The sequence below is a fragment of the Sardina pilchardus genome, chromosome 1 (genome assembly GCF_963854185.1).
Source record: "Sardina pilchardus chromosome 1, fSarPil1.1, whole genome shotgun sequence".
Taxonomy (NCBI): domain Eukaryota; kingdom Metazoa; phylum Chordata; class Actinopteri; order Clupeiformes; family Clupeidae; genus Sardina; species Sardina pilchardus.
The window spans coordinates 17,750,270-17,765,619 of NC_084994.1; the positions used below are offsets into that span (position 1 = coordinate 17,750,270).

Below are 15,350 nucleotides of genomic sequence, written 5' to 3' on the forward strand. Positions count from 1 at the left end.
CGTCTCTGTGTAGATGTGGTTGTGGGTCATTTTGTGTTTCTGATGACCCTTCTGCTATCTGACCGTGCTTTCTGACGTCTCTGTGTAGATGTGTTTGTGGGTAGCGGTGCTGCTGGACTAGCAGTTCTGCTGATCATCGCTGTGGTTTTGGGGTGTCGTGCAGCAAAGAGGAACAAAACGCCTGGTAATATACGCACATACACACACACACACACACACACATGCACACAAACTTACACAGAAATACATACACACACACACACACACAGATCCTCTATACTGTTTGCACAGACACATTTGACCATTTTCCGCACAAACTCATGGAATACATTATGTTTGTTTTCCATTAACTTAGTTCTGTCTTTAACAGATGACATCAATTTAAGCGGAAGCTCCCTTACCACTGCAAGCAGTTGCACAGACACAGAAAATACTAGAGAGGTATGCAGTGCTCATGGGTAATGTAGTTTTTCTTTATGACTAGCCATTATCCTAGCTTACAATGTATTTCTGTGATTCATTATTTTTGTATAGAGAGATTGGGAGCGCTGTCCAGTGGGAGGACTCCTTTTTTTTTTACCTTTTTGACTTATTTTCCTTTCTGACATTTATTATTTTCTTTTCCGACCTTGTGCTAGCTGACCGTCTTTTCTGACGTCTCTGTGTAGATGTTGTTGTGGGTAGCAGTGCAACTGGACTAGCAGTTCTGCTGATTATTGTTTTTTTTTTACAGTTTATTAGCATTAGCATAGACAGCTAGCGAATGGTGAGGTGTTTGCTGTAAGTGCCAAAAAAAAGTTTTAGCCTAGACCATGCATAATTTTATTTGAGTGTAGTCAATAGTAATAATATGAAGTGAAATAAACACTCACAGAGACATTTTTCCTCATTTTTCCTCTGAAGGGAAACACTCGTCGTGAGAATGACTCTGTGTACCAGTGCCTGGAGCTGAAGGAGTGTGGTCCTGATGTAGAGTATGAGAGATTGGGAGCGCTGGCCAGTGGGAAGGCCCAGTTACCACGAGTCAACGGGTATCCTGGGAAGGGGAAGGAAAAGGACACCCTTGGCAAGGCTATGAAAGGTTCGGAAAATGAATATGAATATTTCGGGGACACCCATTGTACTAGCAAGGCTCAGAAAGGTGCGGAAAATGAATATGAATCTTTGAGGAACACACTTAGCATTAGCAAGGCTAACAAAGGTGTGGAAAATGAATACGCATCTTTGGGGAACACCATGAGCTTGAGCAAGGCTAGCAAGGGTGCTGAGAATGAATATTCATCCTTGTGGGACACAATGAGCATGAGCAAGGCTAGCAAGGGTGGTGAGAATGAATATTCAAACATGGGAGAAGGTAATGAAAATGAGAGCAACCCCAAGAAAGCTGCACTTAGCAAGGCAAGGAGAGGTGCAGAAAAGTAGTACATGTCCATGAGGAAGACTCTGAACAGGGTGCGGAGATAGTGCTGAAAATGATGATGAGTGTATGAGGGCCCCCCTCTGCAAGGCTCGAGATGAGTGAATGAGTGAATGAATGAATGAATGAATGAACAACTGGTGTGAGACTGCAGCATTATTCACCAGCATGTTACCCAAAATGTGTACTAGAATGAATGAATGAAATTAATGAATGAATGTAAAAGTTTGTTTGTTATTTGAGCACATCTGTCTAATTTATCTGTCTACCTAAATATCCATCTATCTATCATATTACTTAATAGACGTCCCTGATCATATGGCCATCTTACTTGGTTGAGATTAATTTGCATTTATAATAAATATTAAATTGCAATTATTATTTTTGCTACTGTCTTTTCCTGACTTTTTGATTGATTGCATCTGTATAATATTTAACATGTAGAGTGCATATTAGAGTGTTACATTTGACAGCACTTTGTAGAAATGTATTTTATAAATTAAAATACTCTATAATGTTAATAAACTGTACTAATAAAAATACAATTTTGAACAACAATGGATTACTGTAAGATGTTTGCACTAGTTTTCCAACTTCTACAAGTTCTTGAAGTCATATCTGATTCGATAAATCCACCTTCAGAACACGTTTTGGATGATATTGTCTTTGTAGTGTATTATTCACATCACATCTTTTGAATTTTGAGAGAGAGAGAGGGAGGGAGGAGATCTGTGCAATCCTTGCCCCCCCCCCCCCCCCCCCCCCCCAACCATTTTTTTTTTGTCGTATTCACTGCATGCTCTGCCCCGTCATTTTTTTTCATTTAGGCCCATAAAACCCTAATGCAACACTAGGGGGCACAAGAGGCAGCATCCCCTTGGCTTCCATTCAGGTCAAGTACCTCGGGACGGATTTTGAACAGCAGTCATTTTTGTATCTTACTCCTGAGTATCCCTCTGAATCATTTCCTATTTCCCTTTTACTGATCACAATGTAAGGTCAAATGCACCTCAAACGCAGGCTTGCCTGTCTGTGGGACATGGATGATGGGATGCAACCCCATGCTGAAAGCTTAAAGCCCCCTCTTGTTATACTATTACACACACACAGACACTTATTCCACATTTACATCTAAATAGATGTATTATCTTTTCATACAAACACTCTTGGTGACACAATTGTGGAAATACATTAGAAATGACAAAGCCATCTAATGGCCAACAAGGGAAGTTAACTTGAAGATTACAGTGTTGCAAGAGCATTGAATTCATTTTCGAGTGTGCCTGTAGCACTTATCTCACTGTGAAACACCTTCATATCAACCCGAACTGAAACCTCAAGGCTATTTTCTTATTGGTATGCATGGCGACCACAGAGCTCACTCTCACACATGTCCTCACTCTCACACATATGAACATATTTCTTCGAACTGAGCATGCTGACTGTGGTCTGAGATGTGAAGAGTCAGATGGTAGGGCCCCCTCAATGTATTATCTTCCTCTGCATTAGTTGTCACACACACACACACACACAAACACACACACAGAGAGAGAGACACACACAGTTACAAAGCCATTGGAAAATACAGCTTGGACAAAAGGAAAATTAGTTTATTGCTGTTTCACACCTGACTGCCATTTCAAAAGGTTGGTGCATGACAGCTGTTTTAAGGAGGGGCGATCGAGGAGCACCTTGTCACCCGTACACACTGTAAACCACTTGTTCAGAGTGTTCACAGGCTTGTGGGAACTTTCTGTTTTGGACTGTGGACAAGGTTTAGCATGCAGACATATATACTCCTCATCTGCTGCTTACTCACTGGTGAGTTTGTCTTTTCTCTGCTTTTGCTTCTCCTACCAGATAAGGATTCATCGTCATCGTGCCTCGCTAAGACCTTGTTTCACATATAAAACACAATTTGCAGATGTCATAGACTCTTTTTTTTGGAAACTCTAGACACATTCTCCTGCAATACAATAGCAAGAGGTAAACACAAATTGAGCACAGATGGCACATGTTCACATACAATTACTCAAAATTGTTCTCATTGGTTTCAAATGATGTAGCACAACCAATATAAGCTAATTCAGAGATTAAACAGGTTGCTGAACAGGACAGGACCATACCAAAAATGAACAGAAACTATCAGTGAGGCTTTCAGAATAATCACTTCTCATTTACAGTACTGAAATGCCTGTCTTTTCCGGAAAACAGTTTCACAATTGCTAAAACAGATTTTTTTTAAAACCTTCCACCCTTTTTTCAACCCACTTTTTTGATGTAGAGTCTAATGACTGCTCAGTATTGTTTTGATGTTTGAGATGATATGAAGACAATGTTTTGTTTTGAGCACAGATACTGTTGAGTGTTAAGTCGATTGTGGAGTTCTGCAGAAGTTGGCAAAGGTTTTTGTGAATATAGTATAAGATTTGCCATTTGTGTTTATAGTTTTGGGAAAAGAAAAATGTGTTTTAGCAATTGTGAAAAACTGCAATGATAGCCAGCTCCACAGATTGAGGCCAGAGTTTTGCACTGAATCACAATCAGTGTTAATCTTCTCCTGGTGGCTTTCAGGAAAAGATGTCTAGCTAAAGCTTGCTAAATAACTATGCAAAATCAATACCACAAAAAAGATCCTTGGCACAAAACCATACAGTAGATGCTGGAAGGCTGCACCGAATCCCCCAAACTGCACTAAGACACTTGTTTTTTTCCATGTAGACTCTTACCTAGTCTGGCTATCACAATACTCAATCTTTTAAGATTGAACATTAGAGTCTGTGATTTATTTCTACTGTACAAGAGGCATGCTCTCTCGGAGAAGGGGCAGGACTGTTGAGCTTTACTGACATTGTTCAAATCATCACTCCACATGCTTGGATAATCCTTCAACCAATCAGACCAACAATCCGGTGCATCTTTTGGATGAGGTATAGTTTGTGACTGGAGCCAAAGGTTCTGGCAGGATATAGAGGAGATAGAGCTGCCGGGCCTAGACCCTGCCCAGCCTAGACCCTTACCTACAATGGACACGCAACTGCGTTCTGTTGCCAGGGCATGCTTTTTCTATCTTTGCTCTGCAAACAAGTCTCAAAATCCCAGAGTACTTGATCAACACCCTTTGGTAATTTTTTTTGCCGGAGTTATGCTTGACGTAGTGGTTTTGTCTGGTCACCTAAGTATCTGCTTATAGGTATATCTTGCTCTCTCCAACCACAAGAGTACATTCCTTGTAGCAAACGTATTATGGAAAATGTACAATAATATATTTGGACTTGTTGGGATGTGTGTGTGTGTGTGTGTGTGTGTGTGTGTGTGTGTGTGTGTGTGTGTGTGTGTGTGTGTGTGTGTGTGTGTGTGTGTGTGTGTGTAGGTGTTCATCCTGTGATCAGGGTGACTGGATATGTAGGTAAATCAGCAGTGATCAGATGCCCCTATGATAGAGGATATGAGGGATACTCCAAGTACCTCTGCAGAGGAGAGTGTCCTAGCTACGGACACAGAGACATCCCTGTATGGACAAGAGAAGGCCAGACCAAAGCAGTCAATGGACGATTCTCTCTGCATGACGACAACACTGCTAAAGTCTTCACTGTAAATATCACTGGATTGACAGCAGAGGATTCTAGGAAATACTGGTGTGGTGTTGAAAGAAGTTTTATAAAAGGTGACCTGTACAATGAGGTTTACTTAAAAGTTATAAAAGGTATGCAAAGTATTTTGTTTTGGGTGACAAACACACATTGCTATTGACAAACACACATTGCTAAAACAATGTCTCATTTGCTTTTGATGCATTACATCTCTTTTCTAAACCTGATGTTGTATCCCTACCTACTGTAGATATGTCACCTGTAGTGACCCCTGCAACAGATGCCTATCAGACAACTCAAATGACCAAGATTTCAGTTCCAACCAGCAGTGAGTGCTAAGACTAATTCATGTAATTTTTTTATTTTAAATATCACACACAGTACTTAGGCCGAATCTGTAAACAAATCCTGTGTCTATTTAATTTCCAAATAACTACCTCTGGTGTGCATGTGCAGTATATGAGGCAGCAACTATCCCCAAAACAGATGTCTATCAGACAACCCAAATGACCAAGAGTCCTGAGCCCATCAGCAGTGAGTTTACCTGCAACATCATCCCTTTCAAGTTTTAAGAAATGTGCAGGATGATTTTCATTTTCTAGTCTGAATATTAGTAGGAAATGGTTCGCGTGAACAGGTGAAATTGAACTACTGTATCTCTCTCTCTCTCTCTCTCTCTCTCTCTCTCTCTCTCTCTCTCTCTCTCTCTCTCTCTCTCTCTCTCTCCCTGTCTCTTGTAGATATTGGTCTGTACATTCCTGTAGGACTGGGTTTTGTCTTACTAATCACAGGGCTCATCTGCCTTTATGTGAAGTACAGACATTGTAAAACACCTCATCCAGGTAACACATTTAACATATCACATTTGGAGTCATTCAAATGACCACAGGCACCATTTTAAGGATAAGTTAAATAATTGGTTAAACCAGTGTTCTAAACCTCTATGATCTCTATTAGTGCGGCTTTGCCAAGCAAACATGATAGCGGCCCTGATATGTTTTTTCACCTCATTATGCTGCGTTGCTTCAAATGGCAGATCCACCATCATGCAAAACAAGGAGGACATATAAAACAGTGGTGAGTAAACGTGACGGGGTGAACTGAACAACACTCTGATGAGTGCATTGTCACCAGGAGGCACAATCTCCAATTTACCGTAATTTCCGGACTATAAGCCGCACCTGAATATAAGCCGCACCAGCGAAATTATAACAATGTGTACATAAACAAACCGCACTGGACTATAAGCCGCAGGTGTTGGACTGTAACCTGTAATATCCATAGGTTGAGAATCCCCCCTGCTGAATCTGTGTAAAAGCACAGAGATTAGCCGCACTGTTGTATAAGCCGCAGGGTTCAAAGTATTTGAAAGAAGCTGGAAATTATTGTCCGGATATTTGGAATTGTATTATTTGAAAATCCCACATGACTGTATCAGCCTCATTCTGACATCTAAGTTATGTTTATGTAATTGTGTATTTCAGGAAATATTAACAAATTGCTTTTGTGTTGTTTTGATTGAGTAAAGATAAATCAAATAGCTATATCCAAAAATATTTCTACTGAAATTACTTGGAAAACAAATTGTAAAAATATTTATGAATATTCATCAAAATGGTGGATATAGCGTTTTGGAACCAAACTCTTCATATATTGCAGGCTGATGGTCATACTGTAAGTGAACATGATGGAGTCTACGCTAATGTAGAATCCACCAGGAAACAGCAAGGCAGCATATATCAGAACATCCAACTTGGATCAAAGGGTGTGCACCATACTCAGGATACATAATGTGTCTGCATGTCTACCTACCTACAGTACCTATCTATCTATCTATCTATCTATCTATCTATCTATCTATCTATCTATCTATCTGTCTGTCTGTTTGTCTGTCTGTCTGTCTGTCTGTCTGTCTGTCTGTCTGTCTGTCTGTCTGTCTGTCTGTCTGTCTGTCTGTCTGTCTGTCTGTCTGTCTGTCTATCTATCTATCTATCTATCCATCCATCCATCCGTCCATCTGTCCGTCTGTCTGTCTGTCTACTGTACATCTGAGTCTTCCTGAGTCTCAACACAATTGATGCACTGCAGCCTTCCCAACATCCACCCTATTTATGTATGTCATATCTATGTGTATGTACTGTATGCTACACCCCAAACAGTGCCTTACTGCCTTGTCCATGGGTAGTTTAAGACGATAGGGATTATCACCATGAACAGGTGGCGTTACTTACATGACTGAGTATAACATGGAGGTGGGACGAGAACCATGCACTGTATGAACAATTTCTCTCTCTCTCTATGTCTCTCTCTCTCTTCCTCTCCCCCCCCCCCCCCCACACACACATCTATTTATGTACTGCTCTGTGTTAGTTGTATGTTCAGAACTTAATGCATTTCCATATAGTGCTTGCAGCACTGACTTCTGACCGTGAACCCCATAAAGCCACTGTGGTGAAGCCTAAAAACTGTAAAAAATAAAAAGTGTTTTGCACTCAACTAGATGTCTGTAATTTGATTAATCGCAGATGGGGAAATGAAAAAGTTTGAGTTTAGATGTAGATTGTAGTTGCTACCATGCTTGATGATGAGATACATGAGTTGTAGTTGAGCATTGGCCTCCTGTGCTTTTATCACTTTCTACACAACAAACAGCTCTTAGGCCTCTAACCCTGTGAATAGTGAGTGAACATCAGTGTAGATGCTAGTGTGTGTAAGTGTGTGTTTGTGTGTGTTGACTGTAATTTTGATGCCACATATGCACAAAGACCCAGTCGGGCTATTGTGGGAGATGTAATCACAATGACACATTTCATTGCAACAATGAAATTGGAGCGTAGCTCGGCATGGTGCCAATGTACAATGCACTGCAAAGCAATAAGATGCCAGATGGCAGCACTGAGCCCTCCATAATAAACCCAGGCTCCCCCTAGAGGTCACTAGATCATGGGGTCAAAGACACAATGGGCCCTAGGGCCAAACATGTTTATCGTGCTGATCATTGAACAGTATTGTAAAACACAACAATAGTTTATGAATGATATAACATAATTATACTAAGATAACATTTATTGGCAGCCCTGGTTAGATCAAATCTTATGTTTGATAAGCCAGTCTTCTTAGGTGAAGCAAGGGATAGCTCTAGTGGATGGCCCAATCACATTTAAAGATTCCACTTGTATGAAATAAATCAACCAATAGCACATATGACCCCAAAATGTAAACAATAGTGGGATTTGACTTGATGTAGTCGTCTGCAGATGTTTTCAAACGGGAATTGTGCATATGTCATGGTTAAAACAAGAGAATCTCAGGAATAATCATAATCACATCATCAGTTATAATAATTCCCCTGTTGACATCCCAGAATGTACATCAACCTCTTCAAAGAGAGATATATTGACTTCAGTGTTGTATTGGCCTATAATTAGTTCAACAACACATGAGAGTAGAATTACTTGTTGATAGGACTGTCAGAGCAGGTGCAAGAGCTTAAAATGTAACAGTTTTGTAACTTTGTGTGGGAATAGCAGGTGCTCACAGACACCTACAATCAGACATGTACACATACAGAGACACAGACACACACACACACACACACACACACACACACACACACACACACACCCAGAGGGGGGGGGGAGGGGGGGGGGGAGAGAGAGAGAGAGAGCAGTTAAGGCACATACCACCTTCAATTATTACACTCAGGTTGAGAAGATCCAAACAACACATATTTAAAAGCTATAAGTAGGGGTCTGTAGTCACTAAAGCCAAATGAGTCAAGGCCAATGAATCTGAGTTTGAAAAGTATCTGAGTTTAAAAAGGACATATATATTTTGTACACTCTCATGGCACAGAAAATGAGCCAAGTTTGTTCTCTATAGCAGCGCCACAGCTGGGTAGTTTCTGTGGTTAAGAAATGAAAGGAAAGAGGAGGAGTCAAAACTGTGTCTTTGACAGATTAGACAAACTTTCATTGTCCACTTCGACTTCAACAGAAACCTAATGCACAGACACACATAGGAGAGAGAGTGAGAGTCAGAGAGAGAGAGATACATACATATACATGTATACATACATCAATACATACATACATAGATTGTTTCATTGTTAGATTCAGAAAAAAAAAATCAAAAGAGAGGGATGACATTTTACTAGCAGGATACTTTTCTTCCAACTACTCTAAAAAAAAGAAACGTTGTTCCACGCCAAAGGAAGACATGGAGACACCTTTTTTCTTCTTCGTCTGTCTGCTTGCTGGTGAGATATTCTAACAACAGAAAACACACTCACAACCACTGCTTCACTATTGAATAAATATCGCAATCTTATATCAGTAACATGAAGTGGATAGGCACCAATGTATATGTATTTCTTGCTTCTCTGTGTGCGTGCGTGTGTGTGCGTGTGTGTGTGTGTGTGTGTGTGTGTGTGTGTGTGTGTGTGTGTGTGTGTGTGTGTGTGTTTGTGCGTGTGTGTGTGTGTGTGTGTGTGTGTGTGTGTGTTTGTGTGTGTGTGTGTGTGTAGGTGTTCTTCCTGCGGAGTCTGTGATCAGTGAAACTGGATACGTAGGCAGATCAGCAGTGATCAGATGTTCCTATGAAAAACAATATGAAAGGAAATCCAAGTACCTCTGCAGAGGAACGTGTCCGCGCATCTTTGGAAGTAAAGACATTCCAATCAGCACTGAAGCAGGTCAGACCAAAGCAATCAATGACAGATTCTCTCTGCATGATGATACCACTGCTGGAGTCTTCACTGTGACCATCACTGAACTAACTGCAAAGGATTCTGGGAAGTACTGGTGTGCCATTGCAAGACCACTTGGAAAACTTGATGTGTACACTGAAGTGAACTTAAATGTTAAAAAAGGTAAAATCAAGATATATCTCTGTATTGTAAAATATGCGAACTATTTTCCTCACATACATCTCTCTCTCTCTCTCTCTCTCTCTCTCTCTCTCTCTCTCTCTCTCTCCCTCTCACTTTCAGGTCCCCCTCCCACCCAGATCTCAACACATGCACCCTCCACTGAACCCCAAACTGTCTCATCATCACCTTCATCTTCACCTCCAGCATCCAACACCTCCCAGTCTGGGCTTATCAGGATGACAACCACAAGTGGTTAGTACTCACCTCCAAGATTTCTAAATGTTTGAAAATGTGAAAAAAAGACATGTCATATGAGTAATTTCTTGATTTCCATTGTCCCTTGAAGTGTTTTCTTCATCCAAGTGTTACAGTATGTCCATGAATGCATACAGAATTGTCTGTTGCAGTAATAAATCCATACATTTTACAGTTTTTCTCAAATGCTAAAACACAAAAGCCAATCCAAAACATATTCTCAAATGAAAGCTCATGTGATGCAAAATGCTTGCCACAGTCAGCAATAACTGAACACAATGAACACACCTGGCGTCATTTATTACACACGACTCAAAATTGAAGACACTACAGTTTTTCTCAAATGCTAAAACACATTTCACAAACGTTTCCTCCATGCTCCCCAATGTCTAAACACAATACCCTTTTCTAAAGCTACATAAGCACAACCACACCTTCTCACTTCAAAACTCAAACTTTCACACCAAAATAGCAGCTTGAAGCTTTCAAAAATGTACACTATACACATCATTACACACTACAGCAAAACAATTGAAAACACAATGCTCAATTTGTGAGAAGGTTCTTTGTTTCATAACTGCCAATGCATATTTTTAAAACTTTAGAGTAACGGATCTTCTTAGTCATGCAGAAAAAATTTGTGAAATGTGTTTTAGCATTTGAGAAAAACTGTAATGTGTGAAACAAACAAGAGGTATTATTCTTGCATTCATGCAGCATTACATGCACATTCAATATGTCCCTCTATAATGTCGGGCCTTGAAACAGCTGAGCCTCAGGAGGACCCAGAAGACTCTGTCGTCATGGTGATCCTGTGTGTTCTGATGTTGCTGGTCATGATGTGTGGGTTAGTTTCAGCCCTCTACTACAGACAGAGGAGGAGGAAGCAGACAGCAGGTACACACACATGCACACACACACACACACACACACACACACACACACAGAGAACATGTGCAAACACAGAATACACACAAATGCACACGTGCATAAATGTAGTCATGCATGCACATGCGCGCACACTCACACTCAAACACATGCAGTAACGCATATGTACATTCAACCACGTACATACTACACACACGCATGCCTATCTCACCTTGCTCATGCACACACACACACACACACACACACACACTCACTCACTCACTCACTCACTCACTCACTCACTCACTCACTCACTCACACACACACACTCACTCACTCACTCACTCACTCACTCACTCACTCACTCACTCACTCACTCACTCACTCACTCACTCAGACACACACACACACATACACACACACACACACACACACACACACACACACACACACACACACACACACACACACACATACACACACACACACATACACACACACACACACATACACACACACACACACACACACACACACACACACACACACACACACACACACACTCACTATCTCATTTCCCTCATGTTGCCCTCTCCCTCTGTTTCTAATCTGTTACAGCGTGCGGCCCATCCAGCCTTCACAGTGATCACGTTAGGGAGGTAAGCGTTTTATAAATAACCTGAATGTAGAAACACCACTCACAGCTGAGAGGAAGTTTTATGAATAAACCGAAAGTAGAAACACCTCTCACAAACCACAGAGGGTGGAACTAGAATAGACTCATATGTGCTGTATGTACTCTAGATATAATTGGCAACTGACAAAATTATCTATTCAAGTAATTGCTAATATTACAAATATACACTACAGTTATACATCTATTCTATGGGTATGTAATGGATTGTTTTTTACAGTATTTTGGCAGCTCTGCTGTTGGATATGTGTAATATACAGCATGTGTTTCTTTGTTTAGCTTTCCAAGTATACTTTACTGTAAAAAGTGTATTGTAAAAATGTAAAACAAGTAACTAACCATTGTAGTTGGCAGCACGATTTCACTAACATGCATTTCTTCCACTATGCATGGTAAAATGCATGTCTGTTACTATGACCATTCTATCGTTTTCTCATCATACCCATGTGTTGTCCTCTAGCCCAATGGTTACAATATGTCTGATGAGCTGGGCAGCATTCCAGCATCCAGGGCATCGGTGAGTCGTCGTGATAACCTTGCAGGTGCATCTCAACGACCCTCAATGATCTCACTGTGCTCCACAGTCAGGCCGGTCACACAAGGCTCAGACCAGCCCATCTACTGCAATTCCCATGAAGACAACGTCATCTACTCCAATGACATTTTGCCTGAAGAAACAACATCCCCCACAATGCACTATTCATTTGTATTTGTACCACAGTTGGGAAACACTGTTAACACTCACACGCTGGTGCGGAATAGGGAAGGTGATTTTCTCTACTCAGAAGTACGACTCCCCAAAATGTGAGTCAAAGTAACAAGTGAAGACCTGATTGCGGTGTCTGATTATGGATACTGTAAATAATAATATAACTATAATTCTTCATTAATTGTAATTCAATAATACAGCTCCCTGCAATGTTGTTGGCTTATGATAAATAAACACAATGTGTGTTGTATTTTGTGACTTATTTCTGTTGCATGAGATCATGGTCTTTGGGGTGAGCTATCTGGCCATTGATCTCCCCACTTTTTTTGCGAGGAATATAATTACCATAAGGACAATATTGTTATCTGAAGTTAATGTAATATCGATGTAAGATCGTAAAACTAAGTTAATGCCAGATTGATGTAAGATTATCTATGTAAAATATAATGTATGTGTATTAATTTATGCTGATGAAAGAAAGAACATGGATGGAAAGAGAGAGAAAGAATTGAAAGAACACAATTATGGTGGAGGTGTCAGAAGGAAGAAAAAGAGAGAGAAAGGTACTAGAGCAATGTCGCCACCTCTTGGTTTTGGTAGCTCATTACATTTGAATACTGTCCTACAGTACAGTATCTGATGGTGGTGATGATCAACTGATCAGCCCATGGTGATGGCTCCTAAGCCACGGCTCAGGAAAGTTGGGGATCTTCTCCTGGGCGTGAATGGCTGTTCCATTGCCCCATCCCACAAAGTACGCAGCCTGGGCGTCGTCCTGGACCCCACCATGTTATTCCAATCAAACATTAAGCACACCACAAAATCTGCAGTCTGTCACCTGAAAAATCAAGACTACAACCCCCTCTATCCGAGTCAATAAGCCAAAAACCCTCATCCACTGCTTCTTCTCCACCATCTGGACTACTGCATTACCATACTCACAGGTCTCCCCTTCAAGTCCCTGTATAGACTACACTATAAACAGAACTCAGCCACCACCAAGAGTCTTAACAGGCACTAAGACCTGGTAGCAGATCTTCTGCTTCTCACCTAAAAATCCCTCTACGCTCTGGCCCCTAAGTTGCTTTTTGACCTACTCCCCTGCAGTCCCTCTGGTCCTTATTGTGATCTGCTTTTGGGTGGACATATTGGGGCAATTGCTCTGTCGCTAGTTTGGAGTTTAACACGGTTTTAAACTCGGTGGTGACGCAAGAAGTCACGTGACGACTTAAGCTCCATTGCTGTGTCATATGCACCTGTGGTTTAACCTGCTGCTGCGTTTTACATTGATCTCAATTGCTGTGTCTTCAAGGAAATTCAAATCACCCACTAGAGGGCGCATTTACAGTTTTTGCCTGTTGCTTGAACACATTTGGCAAAACTTCGCTCACCATACCAAAACTCTACACACTAGTGAACATAACACAACACTAGGAAATAAACCTTTCACATGTATGCCAAATTGAAACTCTTCTATCAGTACCTAAGCTCTGCAATCAAAACCCAACAATCCTTTGTCAAAATGTAACTCTGGTGACAAAATGAAACACACTTGTTTCATATGCATACACTTGCAAATCAGGAGGAATACACTAGTCTACTTTATATAAAACATATTTGCTTGAATACATTTAGAAAAACTTCACTCATTGTGCCAAAACTCTACACACAAGGAAACAATGACACAACACTGGGAAATATACCGTTCACATCACCATTTCCAAAGGCTAAACGAATGGGCTTTTTGTAAATGGCTGATTGGTGTTCAGTTTTGCAAGTAAGTGCATTCAGGTGTGTATTTGAGTGGTTGCAATTACCCGATGTGTTTTGTATTTTGGATACATGTGTTTAACAAATGGTACTCTGAGATTTCATTTTTGAACGAAGTGTCTATGTATGACATAGAGAGTAGTATGCAGGACCAAGTGTGTTGCATAAAGGAGTAAGTGTGTTACAGAATTGCAACTAGAGTGCAAAGCAGCACTTTTGTTTAAGGTATAGGTACATGTGTTTGAGATATGGCAACAAAACTTCAAGTTGTGTTACTTTAGTCTAAGCATGGGTCTATAGTGTTCAAGCAACGGGCAAAAACTGTAATGCGTGTTAGTCTAATCTCGGAAAGGACATGGTTTTGCGGTAGACTAAACCATAGTTTGCAGGATAGCAAGATAGGTGACAGCTTACGCTTCATAAACCGACACATACACACACTGTTGGCTAGTTTGGACTTATTACACAGTAGGCTACAATAAAGGCTACAAGATAGCAGTTGCTTAAGTTGGCAAATGCCTAACTACAAATGTACAAAGAACGAGTAGGCCTATTCGTAAAATAGCCTAACGCACGGTAGATCGTACCATCAACCCTCGATTATGGTCTTTATTTAGGCTACTTAGGCTGCGCAAAGCATTTATTTGAGGCAGACTTCCAGGCAAGAACTTTTGTTACGTGCGTTTTATTGTGAGACCAGAGACATGCGTTTTGTTAGCGGCACCGGCAGGCTATTACAGTTTTTGCCTGTTGCTTGAACACATTTTGCAAAACTTCGCTCACCATACCAAAACTCTACACACTAGTGAACTTAACACAACACTAGGAAATAAACCTTTCACATGTATGCCAAATTGAAACTCTTCTATCAGTACCTAAACTCTGCAATCAAAACCCAACAATCCTTTGTCAAAATGTAACTGGTGACAAAATGAAACACACTTGCATCATATGCATACACTTGCAAATCAGGAGGAATACACTAGTCTACTTTATATAAAACATATTTGCTTGAATACATTTAGAAAAACTTCACTCATTGTGCCAAAACTCTACACACAAGGAAACAATGACACAACACTGGGAAATATACCGTTCACATCACCATTTCCAATGGCTAAACGAATGGTCTTTTTGTAGATGGCTGATTGGTGTTCAGTTTTGCAAGTAGGTGC

At 40.6% G+C, this 15,350-nt stretch overlaps 2 protein-coding genes across 2 annotated transcripts; both read left to right on the forward strand.

Annotated features, from left to right (window-relative positions):
• The first annotated feature begins 3,157 nt into the window (after window positions 1–3,157).
• LOC134083559 (CMRF35-like molecule 5) lies at window positions 3,158–6,873 on the forward strand. Its single transcript, XM_062539815.1, has 7 exons — window positions 3,158–3,238; window positions 4,791–5,123; window positions 5,261–5,338; window positions 5,467–5,544; window positions 5,751–5,852; window positions 6,047–6,087; window positions 6,670–6,873. The coding sequence occupies exons 1-7, from the start codon at window positions 3,199–3,201 to the stop codon at window positions 6,799–6,801; spliced, it is 804 nt and encodes a 267-aa protein (XP_062395799.1). The 5' UTR covers window positions 3,158–3,198; the 3' UTR covers window positions 6,802–6,873.
• Window positions 6,874–9,134: 2,261 nt separating this feature from the next.
• On the forward strand, window positions 9,135–12,530 carry LOC134083501 (CMRF35-like molecule 8). Its single transcript, XM_062539810.1, has 6 exons — window positions 9,135–9,268; window positions 9,536–9,880; window positions 10,001–10,132; window positions 10,904–11,032; window positions 11,621–11,661; window positions 12,157–12,530. The coding sequence occupies exons 1-6, from the start codon at window positions 9,229–9,231 to the stop codon at window positions 12,502–12,504; spliced, it is 1,035 nt and encodes a 344-aa protein (XP_062395794.1). The 5' UTR covers window positions 9,135–9,228; the 3' UTR covers window positions 12,505–12,530.
• Window positions 12,531–15,350: the final 2,820 nt, after the last annotated feature.